This window comes from Balearica regulorum, chromosome 10 (assembly GCF_011004875.1).
Source record: "Balearica regulorum gibbericeps isolate bBalReg1 chromosome 10, bBalReg1.pri, whole genome shotgun sequence".
Lineage (NCBI taxonomy): Eukaryota > Metazoa > Chordata > Aves > Gruiformes > Gruidae > Balearica > Balearica regulorum.
In genome coordinates this window covers 8,789,327-8,808,898 of record NC_046193.1, presented here as the reverse complement: position 1 = coordinate 8,808,898, position 19,572 = coordinate 8,789,327, and the positions used below count along the sequence as shown (strand labels likewise).

Here is a 19,572-nt window from a genome sequence, read left to right as displayed (position 1 = left end):
TTCCTGTGGGAAGTTCTCCCCGCTCTCCTGCCCTGCCTCCCCGCGGACCTCTCCCCCTCCCGGGGCCAGTCCTGAGCGCGGGCCACCCCCCCGCCCTGCGCCTCCCGCCCTCTGCTCCGCGCCCTCCCGCCGGCGGCCCCAGCACCTCTCCGGCACCACCGCCGTCCTTCCTCCGCGCTGGGGAGCTGCGAAGGGGAGAGCCGCCGGGGCTTCCCACGCAGGGCGTGTGAGTGAGTGAGGCCGCAGCCGGTGGGCTGAGGAGCCTCTGAGGGGGAGTTCCTGGGAGCCGGAGGAGGAGTGAGGAGGAAGGGCCGGGGGAGGGCGAGGAGGGGGAGTGAGGCCGCGGCGGGACAGGAGCGGGTGGTGGCTGCTCGACGCTCTCTGCTCGACAGCCGGTGGCAGCCCCACGCACACAAGCGGCTCTGAGGGAGGCAGAGGCCTCCCCGGCCGGGAAGGAGAGAGTCGCGGGCCGTGCGTGCCCCGTCCTGCGGAGGGGACCGGGAAAGCCCTCCTCTTCGGAGCGGCTGGGCGGGAGCCGGCCCCGGCCCCCGGCCCTTGTGTGAAGCAGGAGCCGTTGCAGGCGCCCGCGGACCTGCCGGAGTTCACAGCAGCCTGACGGCCTCGGCCGGCAGATACGTTTGTTCATAAAAGAGCGAATGGTGAGGTAAGTAGGCGTGAACAGTTTCAGCCGTGGAAATGAAACCTACTACAAGGTTTCTGTAAGTGAATGAACTTTTTTACTAGCAGGGCTGAAGGAAAAGTTAATCCAAAACATTCCCACAGGAGGTCAATTTAAACAGTGTACACAGTCTGCAGTGTGGAGGAAAACCCAGCAAACAGCGAGAGCTGCTTTTACCTGAGAAGCTCTTCCTCCTGCATCTTACACAGGCAGACCTGACAAGATTTGGCAGCGCAGTGCTGTGAAGGGTAAATGTCCTGCAAAGGTCCCGTTGCTCTGCTGCACCGTGTGTTGTCCATGCTGTTGGACATCTCTGTTTACATCTGCCAGAGTGGATATTACTGTTTTAGCCTTGGCAAAATAGGACGGGGAGTAAAGTTTCAGCCGCAGTGACCATCTCCTCTTTGTTTCAGGATCAGTTTAGAGGAAATGAAGCAGGACAGTGCTCATGCAGGAGGACCACATATTTTGATCCATACAGACTCTCATCTATGACAAAAAGAATTGTGCATTGAAAATAGTATTTTAATCCATACACTCCAACTATGTATGCTGGATTTAAATCAGAATGGCTTGGGGGTTTGACCTGTGTGCTTCCAAACTTAAAAGCACAGAAGTTTGTGAGTCATCTACACATTGGTTTTCAAAGTTACTTGAATATTATGAGCAGGACACTGTTGACTGAGTTCACTCCCAACTCTCTCTTTGCAAGATAAAAATTCTCTCAAATGTTACTCTGCCAGTCCTGTTCCATTTGACATAAAACAACAAAAAAAGCAAAGAAAATCATGAAATAACATCTAATTATAAATCTGACAAACATATGTGGTAGAGTAGATTCAAAACACTATTACATTTACTTAAAAATATCATTAGATTTAGCTTGCTTGGTAATTCTAGCTTCTAGTGGATACCCTGTCTCAGTACATATTTTTGATCACTCTTATTTCTGGTTTTATCAAAGAACAGTACAACTCTGGTTAACGGTAGTGATGCCCAGTGCCCTGTACCTTTTTTAGATTAGCCACTATATCCACCTACAGAACCATTTCATTACTACCCATTTTTCAATATAACCCCTTCCTTCCCCCCCCCATGCGTGCAGGATACCTACCCTGCTTTCTTAGTTGTGGACTGTGAGCCCTTTACATCTAGAAGTCTAGGAGTAAGATCCCTGGGCTGAATCCTAGCACTTTTGCTTAGCTTTCTTACAGAGAGGGCAAGCAATTTAGGCCTTAGATACCCTATGCAGCCTCTTACATATCTTTTTCTCTCCTTTTTGTCTCCTCCCCCCCCCGCCCCTTTTTTTTTTTTTTAAAGTAACACATTCTTCACCTTTCACAGCATCACTGTTCCTTAGAAAAGTCTGTTTTCACATGTGTTTCACATGTGACCCAAAATGCAGACTTGAAGTGATAGGTACCTATGGGTTACATCAGAGTTTACTTCCCCTGTGCAAATCTGATACTGTATTCAGAAATGTGTTACAGTGATGCAGAGAGCCCCAAACACTTCAGAACTCCACTACTAACTTCTAGCTTCCTGGTGTACAATTACATGTATTAAATTGTAACAACAGAATTTTCCTGCTAAGATGCTCCTGCTCTCCTCACTCTTGTAAGACTACTGTCTATAGGCCCTGCTCAATAGTAATAATATCTGTAAATACATACTTTTTAAAAATGACCTCCAGATTTTGAAGCTCTAGTGCCTTACAGTGAATATATTTTGTGTTGCTGCCATATGCATTTCTGCAGGTCTGCTCACTGATTCCTGAGGAACATCTTACTACATGTTCATAAAGAGGTCATGATATGCGAGAAATGAGATAAAGACATGCAGTAATATCCAGTAAAGACCAAAAGACAGCGTTTTGTTGGTGGTAAGTACAGAGCATTCCAGTAGAACCACGTTGTGTAAACCTCCCTGTTTCTACATATATTATTTTGACATAGCCACTACAATATTTAATAGACCTGGCCATCAAACTACAGTTCCCTGCTGGGTAAATTGGGTCCTCTTCCATGGCACAGCTCAGAGCTTCAGATGACTCTACCTATTAAGATAACAACTTGATTTTTTCCAGTTACTGGAAAAGGCATATTCTTGCTGGAATGCAGTTCTTAGGAACACTGTACAGGTAGTAAATTCTCCCTGGCAAAAAAGCCAGATAAAATAAGGGAAAGTTGAGTATGAAGATGCATTAGGTTAGTTTTTGACTGATGTTCTCTTGTTCAAAGAGGGACTCCTGCAAAATTCCACAAAACTACCTTCTGTAGAAGAACTTGAACTGTGATAAAGCCATGCATGCTCATAGAGCTACATGGATTAGAGAGAAGCATCATCACATTCTAATTTCAGGGCTTCGTGATCTTAGTCCTTGATACCAACCCCTTCAATACAAGGTTGAATTGTTTTATGAGTTTCAAAGCCTGCACAAGTGAGAGGCTCTTAACAAATCAGCTTTTAAAAGAGTGTAGACTTTAGTATTAGGGTTGTGACATAAGGCAAGAAACAAACACTTAGGCCTGTAACATCAGTGCTGCCTTCGAAGCGTCACTTGAAAGAGTATTTTCAGGAGCTCAGTAGCCACTGCTTATGCTGTAGCAAGCTGTAGAACTACAGCCTCCAGCACTACCAGAGTAAGTCAGTCCCTGACTGAACACAATTCCAGAGATTCTGCAGAATCTACCCTCTTTACAGCCAACAACTAGGTAGGGGGTAGGCTTAACAGCTGGCATTCTGGGTAGGAGGCACAGTAATATTTGATAGCATAACAGATCACATGCCAACATATGCCAGCTAGTACTTGTTCCAGAGTCTGTGAGCCCTGCCTATTAAATAGTAAGCATTGACAATTTGTAGGACCCAAATCTGAGAGTTTACTTCCTCAGGAATAAGGTCAATCACCTCATCATAGTAAATCTCCAACAGAAAAAAAGGAAACAATTCACATTATAGGGACAAAGCATCTTTCCCAGATTATCAGAGCCTAGCAACCCTACAAACTCCATCAGCAATCTGCTGTTCCTGAAACAATAAAGTCCCATGACCCACCAGTTCTGTAGGTTGAACATAGGTGCTTCAGAATTGTAGCCCTCTTCATCACAAACAAGGGGAAAAGAAAAGAGAGAAGGAAGACCTCTTTACCTCCTCCTCTGCTGAATCACAGGAAATTGCTAGAACTTCTTTCTAAGAAAGAATCCTTTAATAGTCTCCACCTGTAAAAGAAAACATCACCTTCAGCTGGGATCAATTTTGAATTAGCCATGTGAGAATCAGCTGTGTTAATTCTGGGCTCAGAACTATCCCCTGTATCCTTTTTTTTTTTTTTTTTTCCTAGCAGAGCAAACTGTTCTCCATGATTGGTCGTTCATTTTCCAGAAGTTTGAGGGTTTGTACAGCCTTTTATAAGTTTTTCTGAGAAGAGTAAGAGATGTATGCTTCTTCTCATCCTTTCCCTGAGAGAAAAAAAATACTTTTGCATATGAGATTGTACATTAAATTGTAAATAAATATAGTTGTATGTGGAAGACTTTTAATATTTGTCGGGAACCTGCACCTAATTTTGTTACAGAGTTGGGCTTTAAGGGTTTGTGTGTGCTCTCACAAACTTACATTGTAGAGGTTCAGCCAAGAAAATGAGTGCAGTTCTGTTCCACCTTTTAATAAGAAAAAGCTGATTGTTTCAGTGATTCATTAAGACATTTTCTTTTAGTGAAAAAACCCAGACATTTTATAAAAATATAGGGTTTGTATTACAAAATATTGGATTACTATGAAACATGAATGTATGATATTCAACATTCACAACCTAATTAATTTCTGAAAAATTAGATTTCACAAACATAATACAGTATTCAATATATTTCCAGCAGAAAGCTTGCTTATCTCTTTCAGATGGGCAGTGCATTATACTATAACAGCCTCTAGAATCCAAGACAACCACCTGGGCCAGGGAGAAATACTTTATACAGCCCAAGGATATCAACTTTCATTAATTGTTTATATCAAGATAAATGGTTTCAAGGGGAGAGGGCAAGAGAAACACACTTGATTTGGTCTGGCAGAAGCTCCAGTGGACACGGTCATAATTTCCACTGTTGTGAATTGGCTATGTGATACCACTGACTGTCATAAACTTACAGACAAGTTTATGAAATTGTTGTTTTTCTTGAATTCTTACCTGCTAGAGGCAGATGAAGAGAGATTACAAGGTAAGCAAAGGTTTCCATCCTTTATGGTTATGGTCTATCTCAGGAACCAGAAGCAAAGTAAAATCAGATTGCATATAATATAAAATTATGTATGCCACTTGACTGGTGCATAGACTGCATTAAAATAAGACAGCAAGTTACAGAGTAAATGTCTATTGTTTTATTGACATTGTTGTTAACCTTTTGGATAGTGAGAATGGGTAAAGTATACCAGCTTTACCTGAAAATGACTGACATTTTAGAGGTCATACATTGTATTAAGATTTACATCTTAATTAGGATTTTTGTTTATTTGCTTTTTTAGGATAAAACACTGGATTTTTCTTAGAAATTTCTGCAAGAGTGATACTATCAGTAAAGATGTCATACTTAACAAAAGGAGTTAAATGTTGCAGTCCTGTGAATCAGATGCACAAAGTAGCAGGAACTCTGTTTAAAGCACACATACTGGGCATCAATGAACAATTCAAAATTTCACGAACATCATCTCAACTTAGTTCTGAAAAGGCAAACTCTTATAATTATGTTATTGTTGGAGCTGGCTCAGCAGGGTGTGTATTGGCCAACAGGTTGACTGAAGACCCTCTCAATACTGTACTACTTTTGGAAGCAGGCCCTAAAGATACCCTTCTAGGTAGTAAAAGACTGATGTGGAAGATTCATATGCCTGCTGCATTAACCTACAACCTCTGTGATGAGAAATATAATTGGTATTACCACACAACATCACAAAAACATATGGATAACCGAATTATGTACTGGCCTCGTGGAAGAGTGTGGGGTGGCTCCTCTTCTCTCAATGCTATGGTATACATTCGGGGGCATGCAGAAGATTATAATCGATGGAGCAGGGAAGGGGCTATAGGATGGGACTATGAACATTGCTTGCCCTATTTCAAGAAGGCACAGACACATGAACTGGGGCCAGATCAGTACAGAGGTGGAAATGGACCTCTGTATGTGTCAAGAGGGAAAACAAACCATCCTCTTCATCATGCATTCCTGGAGGCAACCCAGCAAGCTGGGTATCCCTTCACAGATGATATGAATGGCTATCAGCAAGAAGGATTTGGCTGGATGGACATGACTATACACCAAGGTAAATCATAAAGTAGTCCTTAAGTAATTTGTATTTCTGACCCACCAGTGGTACTTCTGAAAGCATTTTGGAATATGGACATATAATTTGCACTGAATGCCATTTGGTTGTTTAGATTACTGAACAGCTATGGCACTATATACACCCTGTTTATTTCACAGCAGCTTGTTATCAGTCTAGCGTGTATTTCACTGAAGATTGCATTAGCATGCAAGTCTTCATTCATAGTTAAATTTGGGAAGGAGAGTAGGTTTTCAGAATGTCATTGTGAAATTTGTTATGTTAAAATAAAATCGTTAGTTATATCAAATCAAATTTGCTTTGAACGCTACAAACTCTATGAAGGCTTTCCCTCTGTAAACATATTGATGGTTATTGGCCAAAATCTGGAAGAGTACTGAGCCTGACTATTTTGATGTTTAATGTAAATATACCTTGTAGGTCAAAGATGGAGCACAGCTAGTGCTTACCTTCACTCAGCCATATCGCGTCCAAATTTGTCAGTTGCAGAGAGGACACTTGTAACAAAAATCCTGTTTCAAGGAACAAAATCCATTGGTGTTGAGTATGTGAAAAATGGGCAACAGAAAAAGGTAAGAGATTTTTATTTCCCGGTATGAAAAGTATGAGTCAAAGCAAAATTATTTTTTTTTAAAACAAACTTTTATTAAAAGTGGCACTTTACTATGCAAAATGTCTGCTTTTCAGATGTTATGTTGTCTCTTCCAGTATATGATTCCTTACATATTTTACTGTAGGTGATATTTCAGCTGTGTTGATTTAGAGATTAACAACTCCATTATATTTCCATCTCTTGGTACTGAGGGGACATGCCATAACTTGATGTTACACAAGAGTGTTGTGTAAGATTTCTGGCTGGAACCTATGGTGCAATCATGCACTGTCTCAGCCTATTGACTAGTGTGCTGAAATGCTCTCATTTCTGAAAAACAATTCTGAAAATGCTGTTCTGGCATAGGAAAATCTGTAAAAGCTAGATACTGAAATCTGAATGGCTCAGGGGATAAATAATGAGTCATTCACTTCTACTTTGCCATTATGTATTGAGTTTTGGGATAGTAATGATGAAACGTGCCTCATGGTTGTTTGTGGAATTAATATTTTTCAGTCTCAGTCCAGCTTCCACTGAACATGTGATCATGTGGACGTAAGCTTGATTTGCCATTACAACTTTACTCTGTGGATAAACAGTTCATTTTATGCAGCTTTCAATCCATGGACTTCTATAAGACCTAAAACATTCTCATTTCCCTTACCTTTTTACTATTACAGCTGATTATGGAGTATGTAATTAGGAAATTGCCTAAAAGGGATTTGTATGTTAATAACTTAAGATACTTAGTCACAAACAATTATAAAACAATTAAAAAGTGTAATAGTAATATCCTAAAGAGAGGAGACTACAAATTTTGATGGTTTGAGTTCAGTAAGGCTTACAAGACTCAATGGACAAGTGGTCTGTGACTGAACACCTCCTAAAAGTTAAAATGCAATATAAATAAACTATTCTTTCATTTTCTAATGCACAGAAAAAAATCTGTTGTTTTCCAAGTGGATTGGTAATGATAACCCTTTTAACAATGCAAAACAAAAGTTGCAGAAAATCTAATTGATTTCATGAGCTATTAAATGTCTGTGAAAACAGTGTCTACTTGCTGTTCTTGTGACATTGTCAAGATTAATTTTATTGAAGAAAGTTTTGGAAAGCTAATTAAATATGATCAAAGACTTTCTGAATACTGGACCACTTTAATTGCAAAATTCTTTAATTGCTATGAATTTTCATACATAGTAATACATGTATGAATTATACATAGTGAATGATCTATATTTATAGCATATATCATAAAAAGTACACCTTCAAAGTATTTCCCTTCAGTTTTTTCCCCCCACCATCAAAATTGCAGAACCTGTCTGGTTTTACTTTCTGGAAAATTTTATACCTGTCAGGATGGAAGAGCTAATAATTTTATTACATTATGAACATCCAGATGAAACACTTGATTACATTAAAGCATTTTTGGTTTTACAGTCTATTTTAGATAGGCTCTCTTTTATGTCAGTCATCAGTAAAGTTAAAAGATCACCAAAACCTGATTCGAGCATGATTCAAAACCTAGTCATCAAGCCAGTGACTTAATTGTTATTTCAGTAGATGTTGGGGTCCTGGAGAGCTCCCAGGACTCCAGTAAGCCCTGTGACAAAAGTAGGGGAGGTAGACTGAACATTCCTGGAGTTTCTGAGTTCAGAATCAAGCAGAAAAGCATATTTAAAGGGCAAAAATGTTTTTAATGTATCAGAGACTAAATAACCCATACAGAAATGTTTCAAAGTCAGTTTTTCCTCTTTGCATGTCAGCTTTAAGCACAATGAAAAACTAGGTGGGCTGGGAATAACTACAGTGCTGACTTTGCAGTGAACATCATTGACCAAATGAGCATCATTTGAACATTACCTGAAACAAACTGGCACCAGTTCTGTGGGTACCATAGAAAATATAAGTTATATTTGTATAACATGCAAAATACAGATCTAGGTATTGATTCAGCAGTCACAGATATGCTGTGTATTAGTCTTAACATACTAATGATTGCACAGAGCAAAACAATAACGAACAAAAAAAAAATCACCACCGGCATCCATTGACAATATCAGATAAATAGCATGGAAACAATTTACCAAAATTTATCTTCTTACTACATTTTGGTCTTATTAATAGCAAGAATCTCATTCACCATCATTCTGTATAGCCGAGGTGTCATTCAAAAAGGACAGGATTACCACAAGTTACTATGCACTCCATGCTACTCTGTTAACACTTCACCATACTACAGAAAAAAATTAGCACTTTTTAATGTTGCTTTAGAAGCTAAATGTCTTATCTAAAATAAAAACAAGCAGCTACTCATGACAACACCTAACATTCTGCAAAAGGGGAGAATGCGGATGAGCAATACTAGATATGTTTCCTTCAACCCTTGTGGGTTTTGCTTGCTAATGAGAGGAAGTTCAGGGGCATAATTGTGTGACTCATCTATTTCTTCTTCACTGTGATCACACTGATATATTAGAATTCACAGATAAATGCTATGGTATTACTTTTGCAAAGTGTATTGCTTTAAAACATTGGAGTAGCTTAGCATCAGAATTTGCATCAAATATAAAATGTTGCTTACTTTTTGTTTCTTCTGTGGTGCAGCTGGTCTTTCTTAAGGACAGGTGAACCTTGAAGCTTTTTTCTAATGTGCAAGAATTACTATCCAGTTTGTAATCAACTACCTAACTCAGTGTGTATACAAAGGATAGCTTACATTTCAACAGGCAACATACATGTAGCTAGGGAGGATGCAGTGCATCCAGCGTGTGAGTGTGTTCATGAGCCATCTCACTGGAACAGAAGGGGATAGCTTGAACAATGTTGGGTTCACCCACATCATCCTCTTTCAAAGAGTAAAGGAAGAAGGAAGAGGGTATTGGTATTTTCTTACTCCACACAGTTTTCCATTTTAACATTGAAAAGCACTAAGAGAGGTAGTCCTGATCCTAAATTTAATAGATATGGCAACAGGGAAGAGGTAGCCACCCTAGGTACAAATGACACAGAGAAGGATTTTGGTATTGCTAAATGAGAATATTTTGGGGCAGAAATCCTGGGAAAGAAGATGTGCCAAAAATACTTGCAGAGAAGGTTCTAGAAAAAGAACTACCCAGCACAGAAAACTGAATCAAAGTTGGAGGAACAGTTTGCAGCCCATATCATGACCAGCTCAGGGCTCAGACTCAAACTGATGAAAAGTCTGTCAGAATTATATATATGCCTGCAGTAAGAGTTTTCTCAGTAGTGCTTTAGTGGTTGAGGGGCTTCTGAGGACTACAGTGAGCTAAGAAACCAAACATTAGTCTTAGTTGAATTCAGAAAATAAGCTCTTGAGAATTTTTGAGCTAGCATATCTCTGAATTCAAAATCCTCCGTAGGAGTTTCAGTTTTAATTTACAAACTGTTATTGAAAATGGAAGTGGTGCTAAGCTGACTGATCTGAGTGTCATAGGTACTTTTTGCCTGGAGAGTAGCACGGGAGTTCAGTGGCAGTGATGGTACTGGCTGAGCTGAATGTTTGTGTGCTGTACAGTTTGAATGGATTGTAAACATGGGAATAAATACAGACATTATCTAAGTGAAAACTTGATCATTTCTCTCTGCAGAAACTTCTGGCAAGATAGGAATACATTTAAATTGAGAAAAATGTGAGGGAAGGGTGTCTAATCTGGATCAGAATAACATATGAGAACAGAAGCTCTTGACATGTTGCTTGCATTCAGATCAGGGTTAATAACGTTCAGACTTTTGTGCTTATTTCCTTTTAGGCTTTTGCCAGTAAAGAAGTGATTTTAAGTGGAGGTGCCATAAATTCTCCACAGCTGCTTATGTTGTCTGGGATTGGCAATGCAGATGATCTAAAAAAACTGGGGATCCCTATTGTTTGCCATCTTCCTGGTAATTTTATTATTTCTTTTAAACTTACATCTTCCTATGGATGCAATTCAAAGATCGTCAAATGAATCAAATACATGAAATTCAATTGTCTTTATGTCAGGTTGCGTGGACTGAAATGTGTTACAAATCAGTGGAAACATGCACTGATTTTAGAACTGAGCAATAAACTCCTACACCTTCTTTACTACATTTGATAGTGAAAGATGCTTTTCTGAAAAATGCCACTGAATACTTTTAAAGTAAAGCAGCATACTTATTTAGAATTTTGAATGAGTTTTGATCCACAACAGATTGCATAAACTCCCACTGTCATGTATATTCAAAGATAGAAGGAATAACATGAACTTTTCCTTAAAACTAGAAAAGCTAGTACTATATTTAGAAGTCATATTTGGCAATTTTAGAACAAGTGATATGTCTGCCATTTAACTTTCTATTTTCATTCTAGTTATGTTATGTTTATGTAAAACCTTATTCTGACATGATCAAAAGGCTGATATGACTCATGGTCTTGGTCTTAGTCATCACTGCCCTTGTAAGAAGTTAGTTTAGTTCCCATTTATGCTGTTTTCTGGTTGAAAATGTTGTGTATAATTGTTCTGTATGAAATAACTTTTCTTTTTCCCCTTTCTTTTCCCTCCTTCCCCTTTTTACTCCCCACCCAGGAGTAGGCCAGAACCTTCAAGATCATTTAGAAGTGTACGTCCAGCAAAAGTGCACCAAACCCATTACTCTATATAACGCACAAAAGCCAGTTAACATGATGAGGATTGGTCTAGAATGGCTTTGGAAGTTTACAGGTATGAAACAAAGTATGCAATCGTTCTATCATTGATTGATTTAGAATTATTACAGCCTTTTATCCATGATTTTCAAAGTCTGGAAGCCTTCCTATATAATTTTTTCATGTTCTGGGAAATAACTGGAGCTTGCAAATGGACTTGAACTATTTTTTTCTATATCAGAATCTTTTAAAACAGTTGTTATATCTTAGGTAACAAGGGAGATTTTTAACATTTTTATATCTCTTATTGTAAGAAAAAATCCAGATTTAAAAATCTTGGTGCTACTGACAAAAGCTATTGTAAAAAAATGAAAAAAAATTCTATTTGAAATAGATGTTGTGCCAATAAAAAACATATTGTTGAACTAAACTAAGTTTTTTGTATGATTGCCCCAAAATAATTAGTTTGTTGCTCTGATCAGAACCCATTAGGCTTGCATGTAAATCAGAAGTGACTTTCGTTAAAATGACACGCTCCTTTTACAGTAAGCCAGCTGTATGTTGTACCTGGAAAAGAATCTGTAAAAGTAATAGTCAAAATCAGTAAAATAGTTTGGCCAAAGTTGAGGTCTTCATCATTTGTTGAATTATTGTTAGTACTTGACAACTCATGCTGGGTATATGTGGCTTTTTACCATGCAAGTAAATATTGAGAGCTAACTTATGGTTTTAAATGGATGTGAAAATAACATAATATGAGGAGCATTGTAGGCTCTTCATCTTTCCCCTTCAGGGTAGGTACTGTGGCTGGCTCTGCCTCTGACATGTGACTGATGGGATAACTATACCACATGTCACGGACCATGCAGTGCAGTAATAGTGGGATGCTGCAGTCAGTTCCCTCCACACCTGTTAGCATCCTAGGACCAAATCTGCCTCTGGAGTTAGACCCTAGGCCTGCCAGTTACAGTGAGATAACTGTAACATCCTACTCTCAAAAGCAGGTGAAAATGATGCATATTGCTTAAATTACAAGCTGTTCATAATGGATTTGCGTTCCTTGCAATTGCCACGTTTTTCATAGTAGCGAAACCAAGGGTTAAGAAGTAGATTTCTTGCTTTACTGAGGTCTTCTAATGGCATTTTCTCTCTCATTTACACTCTCTAGGTGAGGGAGCCACTGCCCACTTAGAATCTGGTGGTTTTATCCGAAGTGAACCAGGGGTTCCTCACCCTGACATTCAGTTCCACTTTCTCCCTTCTCAGGTGATTGATCATGGTCGGGTTGCTTCCACAATGGAAGCTTACCAGGTGCGTTGTTGAAGAACGTATTCCAGTAATGTTCTTTATTAATTAACAAGGAGGCTTACACTCTATTATAAATATTGATGATTTGGCTATATACTGAAAAATACTTTGTTCAGTATAATACAAAGGAGCTGGCTTAACCTCCTACATTGGGGAAAAAACATGAGCTTGTTATTTGATGTTGCTACTAAAATTACGTTACTTTTTACCTCTGGGAAAGTAGGCATGTATTGAACTGCTGGTTAAGCATTTGCACTACTGAAGTGCCATAGTGCTATTGATTAGGATGGCATTGTGCTAGATGCTATACAAAACTAAAACAAGGTGTTCCCTGTTTAGACAGAGGTTTAAGCGAGAATGTAGGAGGCCACTCATTCATTGGCACAAATCCAAGCCCCATTTTAGACTATGGTCTTGATCCAAAAGTCTATGCTAATGCTGGGGAACTGTTACTGAATATATGCATTTCTTCTTGCTAATCTCTTTACTTCAGTGATGATAGTAATTTGGTCTGATTGCTGATTGTATTAGAATGCTCTGCTACTACTAAATTGGAATGGTTGTATTTTAAATTAAAAGAACAGCTGTGAGTTGATAGGTATATTTCCTTCCCCTTTTGGAGTATCATATTTACAACAAATCTATATAAAATGGAAAAACCTGCAGTGGCATTTTCTATTATCTCCCTTTTATGTTTATATTTGCTTAATTTGTAAAGACTGACCAAATTGAAAAAAAAAAAAACAAAGAAATCATACTGGATTTGGAAATACGTCTGGTGGGATTGTGTCACGAGTATAGCATGGGTGTTGCAGGTCCATGTGGGACCCATGAGGAGCACGAGTGTGGGCTGGCTAAAGCTGAAGAGTACAGACCCAAATGACCACCCTATCATTGAGCCTAACTACATGTCAACAGGTAAATGCAGCCTCTCCTTGCTCTGATGTCAACTTATTTCCTGCCTCTTTCAGTAGTAGATTTTCATATGTACTCAATACCAGTTCAGAAGTGCTGGTTGGTGCACTGTTATCTATTTCTTATTTATAAAAGTCATTTAGTATCAAGAGAGGCCATTGTGCAAAGCACTGTATAAACCAAAACAGAATTCCCTGTTGGGGATGCAGTCAGGGTTCTTAGTGTTTGCAGCATCATGCTGTTTATTTCATCCTTTCCTCTGCTTGTGAAGGAATGGATCTTGTTTGCTCCTTTTTGCTGAGACTGGTGTCCTTGTCTAGACAGTGGGTATAGCGAAATAAAGAGCAGTTCTTCATAACTCACCTATTCCCTTTTGGGATTGTGCAATGTGACAGTTTTGTTCACAGTGAACGTAAATATAAATATCTGTGACTTTGAAAAATATCCTACTTTATTATAGCTTTCACCAATAAGTGAGAGACTTTACCTCTAGCCTTTTTTTCTTTGATGCTATTTTTTTCTGTTATGCATTCTGTATGTAATACTAAATTAAGGGTGTACTTACAGTTCTCTTGTTTTCTCTCCATACAGAAAGAGATATCTGGGAATTCCGCCAGTGTGTCAAGTTGACCAGAGAGATCTTTGCTCAGAAAGCTTTTGAAAAATTTCGCGGACCTGAAATTCAACCAGGAAACCATGTTCAGTCTGACAAAGAAATAGATGCTTTCATAAGGCAGAAGGCTGATAGTGCTTATCATCCTTCCTGCACCTGTAAAATGGGTCAGCTTTCAGATACCACTGCTGTGGTTGATCCCCAAACAAAAGTAATTGGCGTTGAAAACTTGAGAGTAGTAGATGCTTCAATAATGCCCAGTGTGGTCAGTGGGAATTTGAATGCCCCAACTATTATGATAGCAGAGAAAGCTGCAGATATAATTAAGGGCCTCCCATCACTTCAGGAAAAAAATGTTCCTGTATATAAGCCCAAGACCTTGGAAACACAGAGATAAACAAATGTACTCACCCTTTCACATCTTTTGCTACTTAGGTTTTCATCAGCACGTTGGTATCTTGTACTGAACATGCCAGCAAAATAAATACCATGCAAAACAACATATCCTATTAAAATAACTATTAATTTGAGCCATTCTCTTATATTAGACAACCTATTCATTTTTTTAATTGGTTGGCTTAAGCTGCTTTCAGTAGTTAAATGTGACCTTTTGTGGTACAATTCAAATTTTTTTTTTGAAGAGAAGCTATTTCTAAATGACGGGACAGTTGTGCACATAAAGCAGAAATACTGTGCAATTGCATGAGGAACGGAAGAAATTAATGTGCACTATTTTGAAAATCATTATGGTATGCCTTGTTATTTAAAGGACAGATTTTAATGGCTATGAGAACGTTACCCAAGATAACAGCTAGTCAGTAATCCCCACATCCTGCAAAGACTGGTTAAGTAAATGCAAGCATTTATACAATTTCATATTCACAGGCCAAAATAGTACGTACCAGAATTCATAGGAAAGAGAGGAACCTGCATGTGTTCAGAATTTGTTAAATGTGGTTTTTGTATGAGAGGAATGCAGTTTACAAATTCTCGCGGAAAGTTAGAATTCACCATACGTAGCAATCCTAACTGTATAGTATTCAGAAAGAAGACATATTTTATTTATCAGAAACTTATTTTTCTAATAAATGCAGAACAAGAGCTGATATTTTTAAAATATACTGGAAAACTGGAATTTCTCCTTGCTTTTCTCGCAAGGAGCTTAGTAGAATTCAGTTCACAATTTCAGCTGATTTACTTGCACCAGTTTATCACTTGGTTCAGTAAGAGGTCTGCATTTCCTATAATGTCCTTAAAGTTACTGGTCTTTGCTCAAAGATGAGTGTTTGCAAAAGATATTTCTCAGCAAATATTCTAAATGGTGCCTTACTATCCTTTAAATTTTATTAAAAAAATATAGCCAAGGTAGATTTAAAATGAAGGGTTACTCAAAATAACTGCATAAGGTCAGATATTGATGATACAGGAAGAGATCTGTTTAAATTAGAAGGCAAGTAACCTATTCAGTGCACCAATACCATATTTTAGTTAGGACTTAAATCTTTGTTTTACTATCTTCAGATGTGTAAAGCAAGATACATGATCTTTCATGGCTCTTTTCTGTCAGTCACTTTCAGGTACTGATTGTTTTGAAACAAATCAAAACAAACTACTTAAAGAAATTGAACTAATTGAATTAAATTTAACCCACTGAGTTGTTTGGATTTATTAAGTATTCTGAAATAACTTCTTACTAAGCAGCTGTCAAATTATAAAGTAAAAGCTTCTGCAGCTTAAGATTGCTCAGGACTTGTGGTAAACAAAATAAACTCTTTTTTTTGCAGAAAAAATGGAATTTTACACCATTTGAGCAGATTGTGAAAAAACTTGCTGACTCAGATGTTGGCTAGAGACACAACTGCAGATGTTTAAGGCAGATACTTTACCTGGTGCTGCTTGCTGTAAGGCAGTGGTTGGAAGCCCTGCTGCTAACTGAGGGAAAGGACTTAATTCACTAGAGTATCTGCATAAAGAGTAAACAAACATACTGAAGATGGAAGATGATAGCAGTGAACTCTGCTCCAAAAGGAGACAGGTAAACCCTTTCTATGTATGTGATGCATTCTTTTGGAATGAGGGGAAGAGCAAGAATATTTTAAGTCATAGGTGATTGATTAGCTGTGTTAATAAGACAATTTCATCTGGTGCAACTGTGTGTTTAGGGAAAGCATGAACTCTGTATAGTGCAACCTTTTTATGGCAAATCATTTTTATTCAGCACTTGTGCTTTTGAGATTATCATTTAAAGGTATTCAGTAGATATTTTAGTGTCATTTGGAATACAAAGTATTAGGATACTCAGAGTAATATATACTGGTGAGACTTACCATAGTCTTGTGCAGCTGAGAGGAGAAGCAATTTGGAAGGATGGAATACTTGAAGTTCCTGCATTTGCAGATTTACAAGGTGGGTTTCCACTCTAGGCATGCAAGATGGGAATTGTTATTATGCAACTGCAGAGGATTAACTAGCCACTGTCTTACATAACTTATTACCGAACATGCACAGAACTATCCTCTGCCATTATGTCAAGCTCTGAAAGATGATGAAATAGCAAGGTTAGATATACATGCCAAACTGCATGTGTGTCTTCTGTTCAGGTACACATTGCTGCATTGTGCAACCAGAGAATCGGGCATTTCTTCCGAAACATCATCAGCTTTTCTGGCAGTTCTAAACATCCATAGAGAGCATGCAAATTTCTCCCTTTCTAAACACTTCAATATTTTCATTGCTGTGAACCGCAATTGCTTTATTAATTTAGGCCTCACTGCTATAGGATGTAGAGGCTCCTTCATGATGTTCCTTTGATGCAGTGCTAAAGAAACGGCTCAGGTAGTTGAAAGTTTTGTTGACCTGGGGAAATCTTTAGGTAGCATCAAGCTACCATTAGTTTTGTCTGCATTGTATCTGGTTGCTGATATTGAATTCCTGTTAAAATTGTTCTTACTTCTAGCAGAGTCAAGTTTCCTAAGGGATACTTAGAACAGCACAAGATATTTTAACGTGCTCTAGCACCGGCAGCCTGCTAGCTAAAATTAACCATCTTTTACACCTTGTTGGATTGCAGAGCACAGGCTGCTAATTTGAGTTTTACTTATTTAACAAAATAATACAGTGTATAATTGAATATTATTCCCAGTTCTACCCAGATATAAATTTTTCTGTAAATGTGCAGATGATACTACATTATACGTTCAAAACCAGTTAATTATAAAAGCTGTTTGACATAATAATTTGGAAGTTACTAGACCTGCCGGCATGGCTTGAACCTGCAACATACTGTGAGTGAGAATACCAGCACTTCCATAGTAAAACTTGCTGCAGATGCTGCTGACACAGCTGGAGGTCTCTGGCTGGGGACAGTGAGATTAAGAAAGAGGAGTGACCAAAAATGTTTCTTTTCTACACATACTTCAATTCAAGTTGCTTTAGTATGAGAAGTGCTTTTAAAAGCAGCAGCAAATACCAGTATTTGTAAAACTGCATTTTATTCATGTAAGGCCACTCAAGGTTTTGTACACCAGAAACTTTGATGTTTCTACAGCTTAAAATCCTTTTTCAATTAGTCTGCAACCAAATGAGGCAGCTATATAAACACTGGCAAACTGGAAAGTGGGCTTGGAACATGCATTTTCTATAAAATTTTGAGGAATAATAAAAGCATGAAGAGTTACTGAAGACAGAACACAAACATCTTATTACAGTATTATAATTTTTAGTCTCTATTATTCTGTCATCCAAGCTCCATAAAAAGACACTGTTCAAATATGAATATGTATTTGCTTTTTCAGTTAATTTACTTCACTGTAAAAGAATTAGCAATGTTTAATTCTTTACTAATGTTTTCTGTAATTATATACATGTATAAACAATCTGGAAACTCATGAAATATGCTTTAATTCTTGAGATTACTCAATATGGAAAAACTAGAAGTTATTATTATGATTGGCAGTATTTTAAGGGTGCCAATTACCATGTAATTGTGCCTATATCGATTACTTTTTTCCGTATACTTCTGTAATAAAATTGAACAGGTATTCTATGTATCTATCTATATATGTTCTCCCTTAAACCATTAACTGTATAGAACCTGGTTTGTAACTAACTTCCCTTCATTATTTATTTTTGTAAGGACTTTTTTCTCATAAAATAGCATATCTGCCCTAAAGAGTCTCTCATCAGACTATTGAAAGCTAAGGACTAACCATATTAGCAAGAAAATACAGTGAAGTCAGCATACTGTTTTCTGTCTCCTAAAAAATTGTCGTTCAGCTCAATCTGCCAAATTTGATGTGCTACCCAAAGTCCATGCAGTTAAGTAACATGGTCTGGGATTTTTTCCTTCTTTTTTTAAAACGTTTAACTTCAGTTGCCTTAAAGGTGGTTTTCAGAAGTGGGTATACCACAGTTGGTAGAACTTTGAGAACTACTCGTAGCTATTTCACAGTGATACCAGATCAGAAAGCTCCGTTTTGGTCTCCTCAAATTTGTTTCTGTAAGCTGGGAAAGCGTAACAAAGTGACTACTCCTGGATGACCTACGCAAGTGTTTCCTGCCAGACAGCATCAAAGAGTTGTTTTGACATTTTAGGGGATTTCAGTCAGATTTTGCTAATCATTTCCATAGATCTGTATCTAGGGAAGTAATAATCCTCTAGGTAGTAGGGGAGTAATAGTACCCTTTTTCATACAAATACTCTAAAATCACTCCATTTCTTTCCAGTTCACAGCATTTGTTCATAAAAGACTTGCACGCTACAGAAGTGTAGACTGATGATCATATTCCACACATTCCCTTCCATTCTTCAAACAGTGCAAACAGAATTTAACTTTTGGAGCTTTTTGATGAAAAACTATTAGTAAAAGGAGTCCCAAGTATAATAAAATTATTACACAGTTTTATTTTGAAGAACATTTTGCATTTGTTTTAATACAAAATGATGTAGCTCAAGAAATAATTTACAAACCTTTAAGTTCTTATCCTGGCATTTGAAATAAGAATGATTTCAGAGGAAGTCTGCAAGTTATTCATAGGAAACTGTCATTATGTACAAAATGTTTATTGACATGTTTTAAACATCACATTTGTAAAAATGTGAACTGGATTGCTATCTAGCATATGAAGTACAGGTAAAACCTGATAACTTGTTAGAACAAGTCATTGTTATCCAGTGCTAACAAAATAGACAGTAGCTTTTCAGTGGGTTTTTTTTTTTTTTATTTTCCTCCAAGGTTGTATTAGCCTCAAAGTAATTTCGGGGTTTTACTGCATTCTGAACAATATCTAAGCCCTCTCTTGATTGCATAAAAATAAATCTTTGAAATAGTACACATAGAACAACAGAAAGGTAGAGGCAATAAAATAGTATAGTTCTTATATCAAGTTTTTTGGTTCTGTGAAGAATCATTTTATCGTATTTCCTGTCTGTCCAAGCAGAGTAAGTAGTACTGAAGTAAAACATTTTCACATTTTCATTTACCTGTGAATTATTTTCTGCC

General features: G+C 37.8%; 1 protein-coding gene across 1 annotated transcript; it reads left to right on the top strand.

The window, feature by feature from the left end:
• The first annotated feature begins 96 nt into the window (after positions 1-96).
• On the top strand, positions 97-19,548 carry CHDH (choline dehydrogenase). The gene is made up of 9 exons (XM_075761984.1): positions 97-664; positions 2,437-2,561; positions 5,201-5,995; positions 6,437-6,588; positions 10,382-10,511; positions 11,177-11,311; positions 12,404-12,546; positions 13,359-13,461; positions 14,050-19,548. Exons 3-9 carry the CDS (start codon positions 5,257-5,259, stop codon positions 14,466-14,468), a joined length of 1,821 nt encoding a protein of 606 aa, XP_075618099.1. The 5' UTR covers positions 97-664; positions 2,437-2,561; positions 5,201-5,256; the 3' UTR covers positions 14,469-19,548.
• Positions 19,549-19,572: the final 24 nt, after the last annotated feature.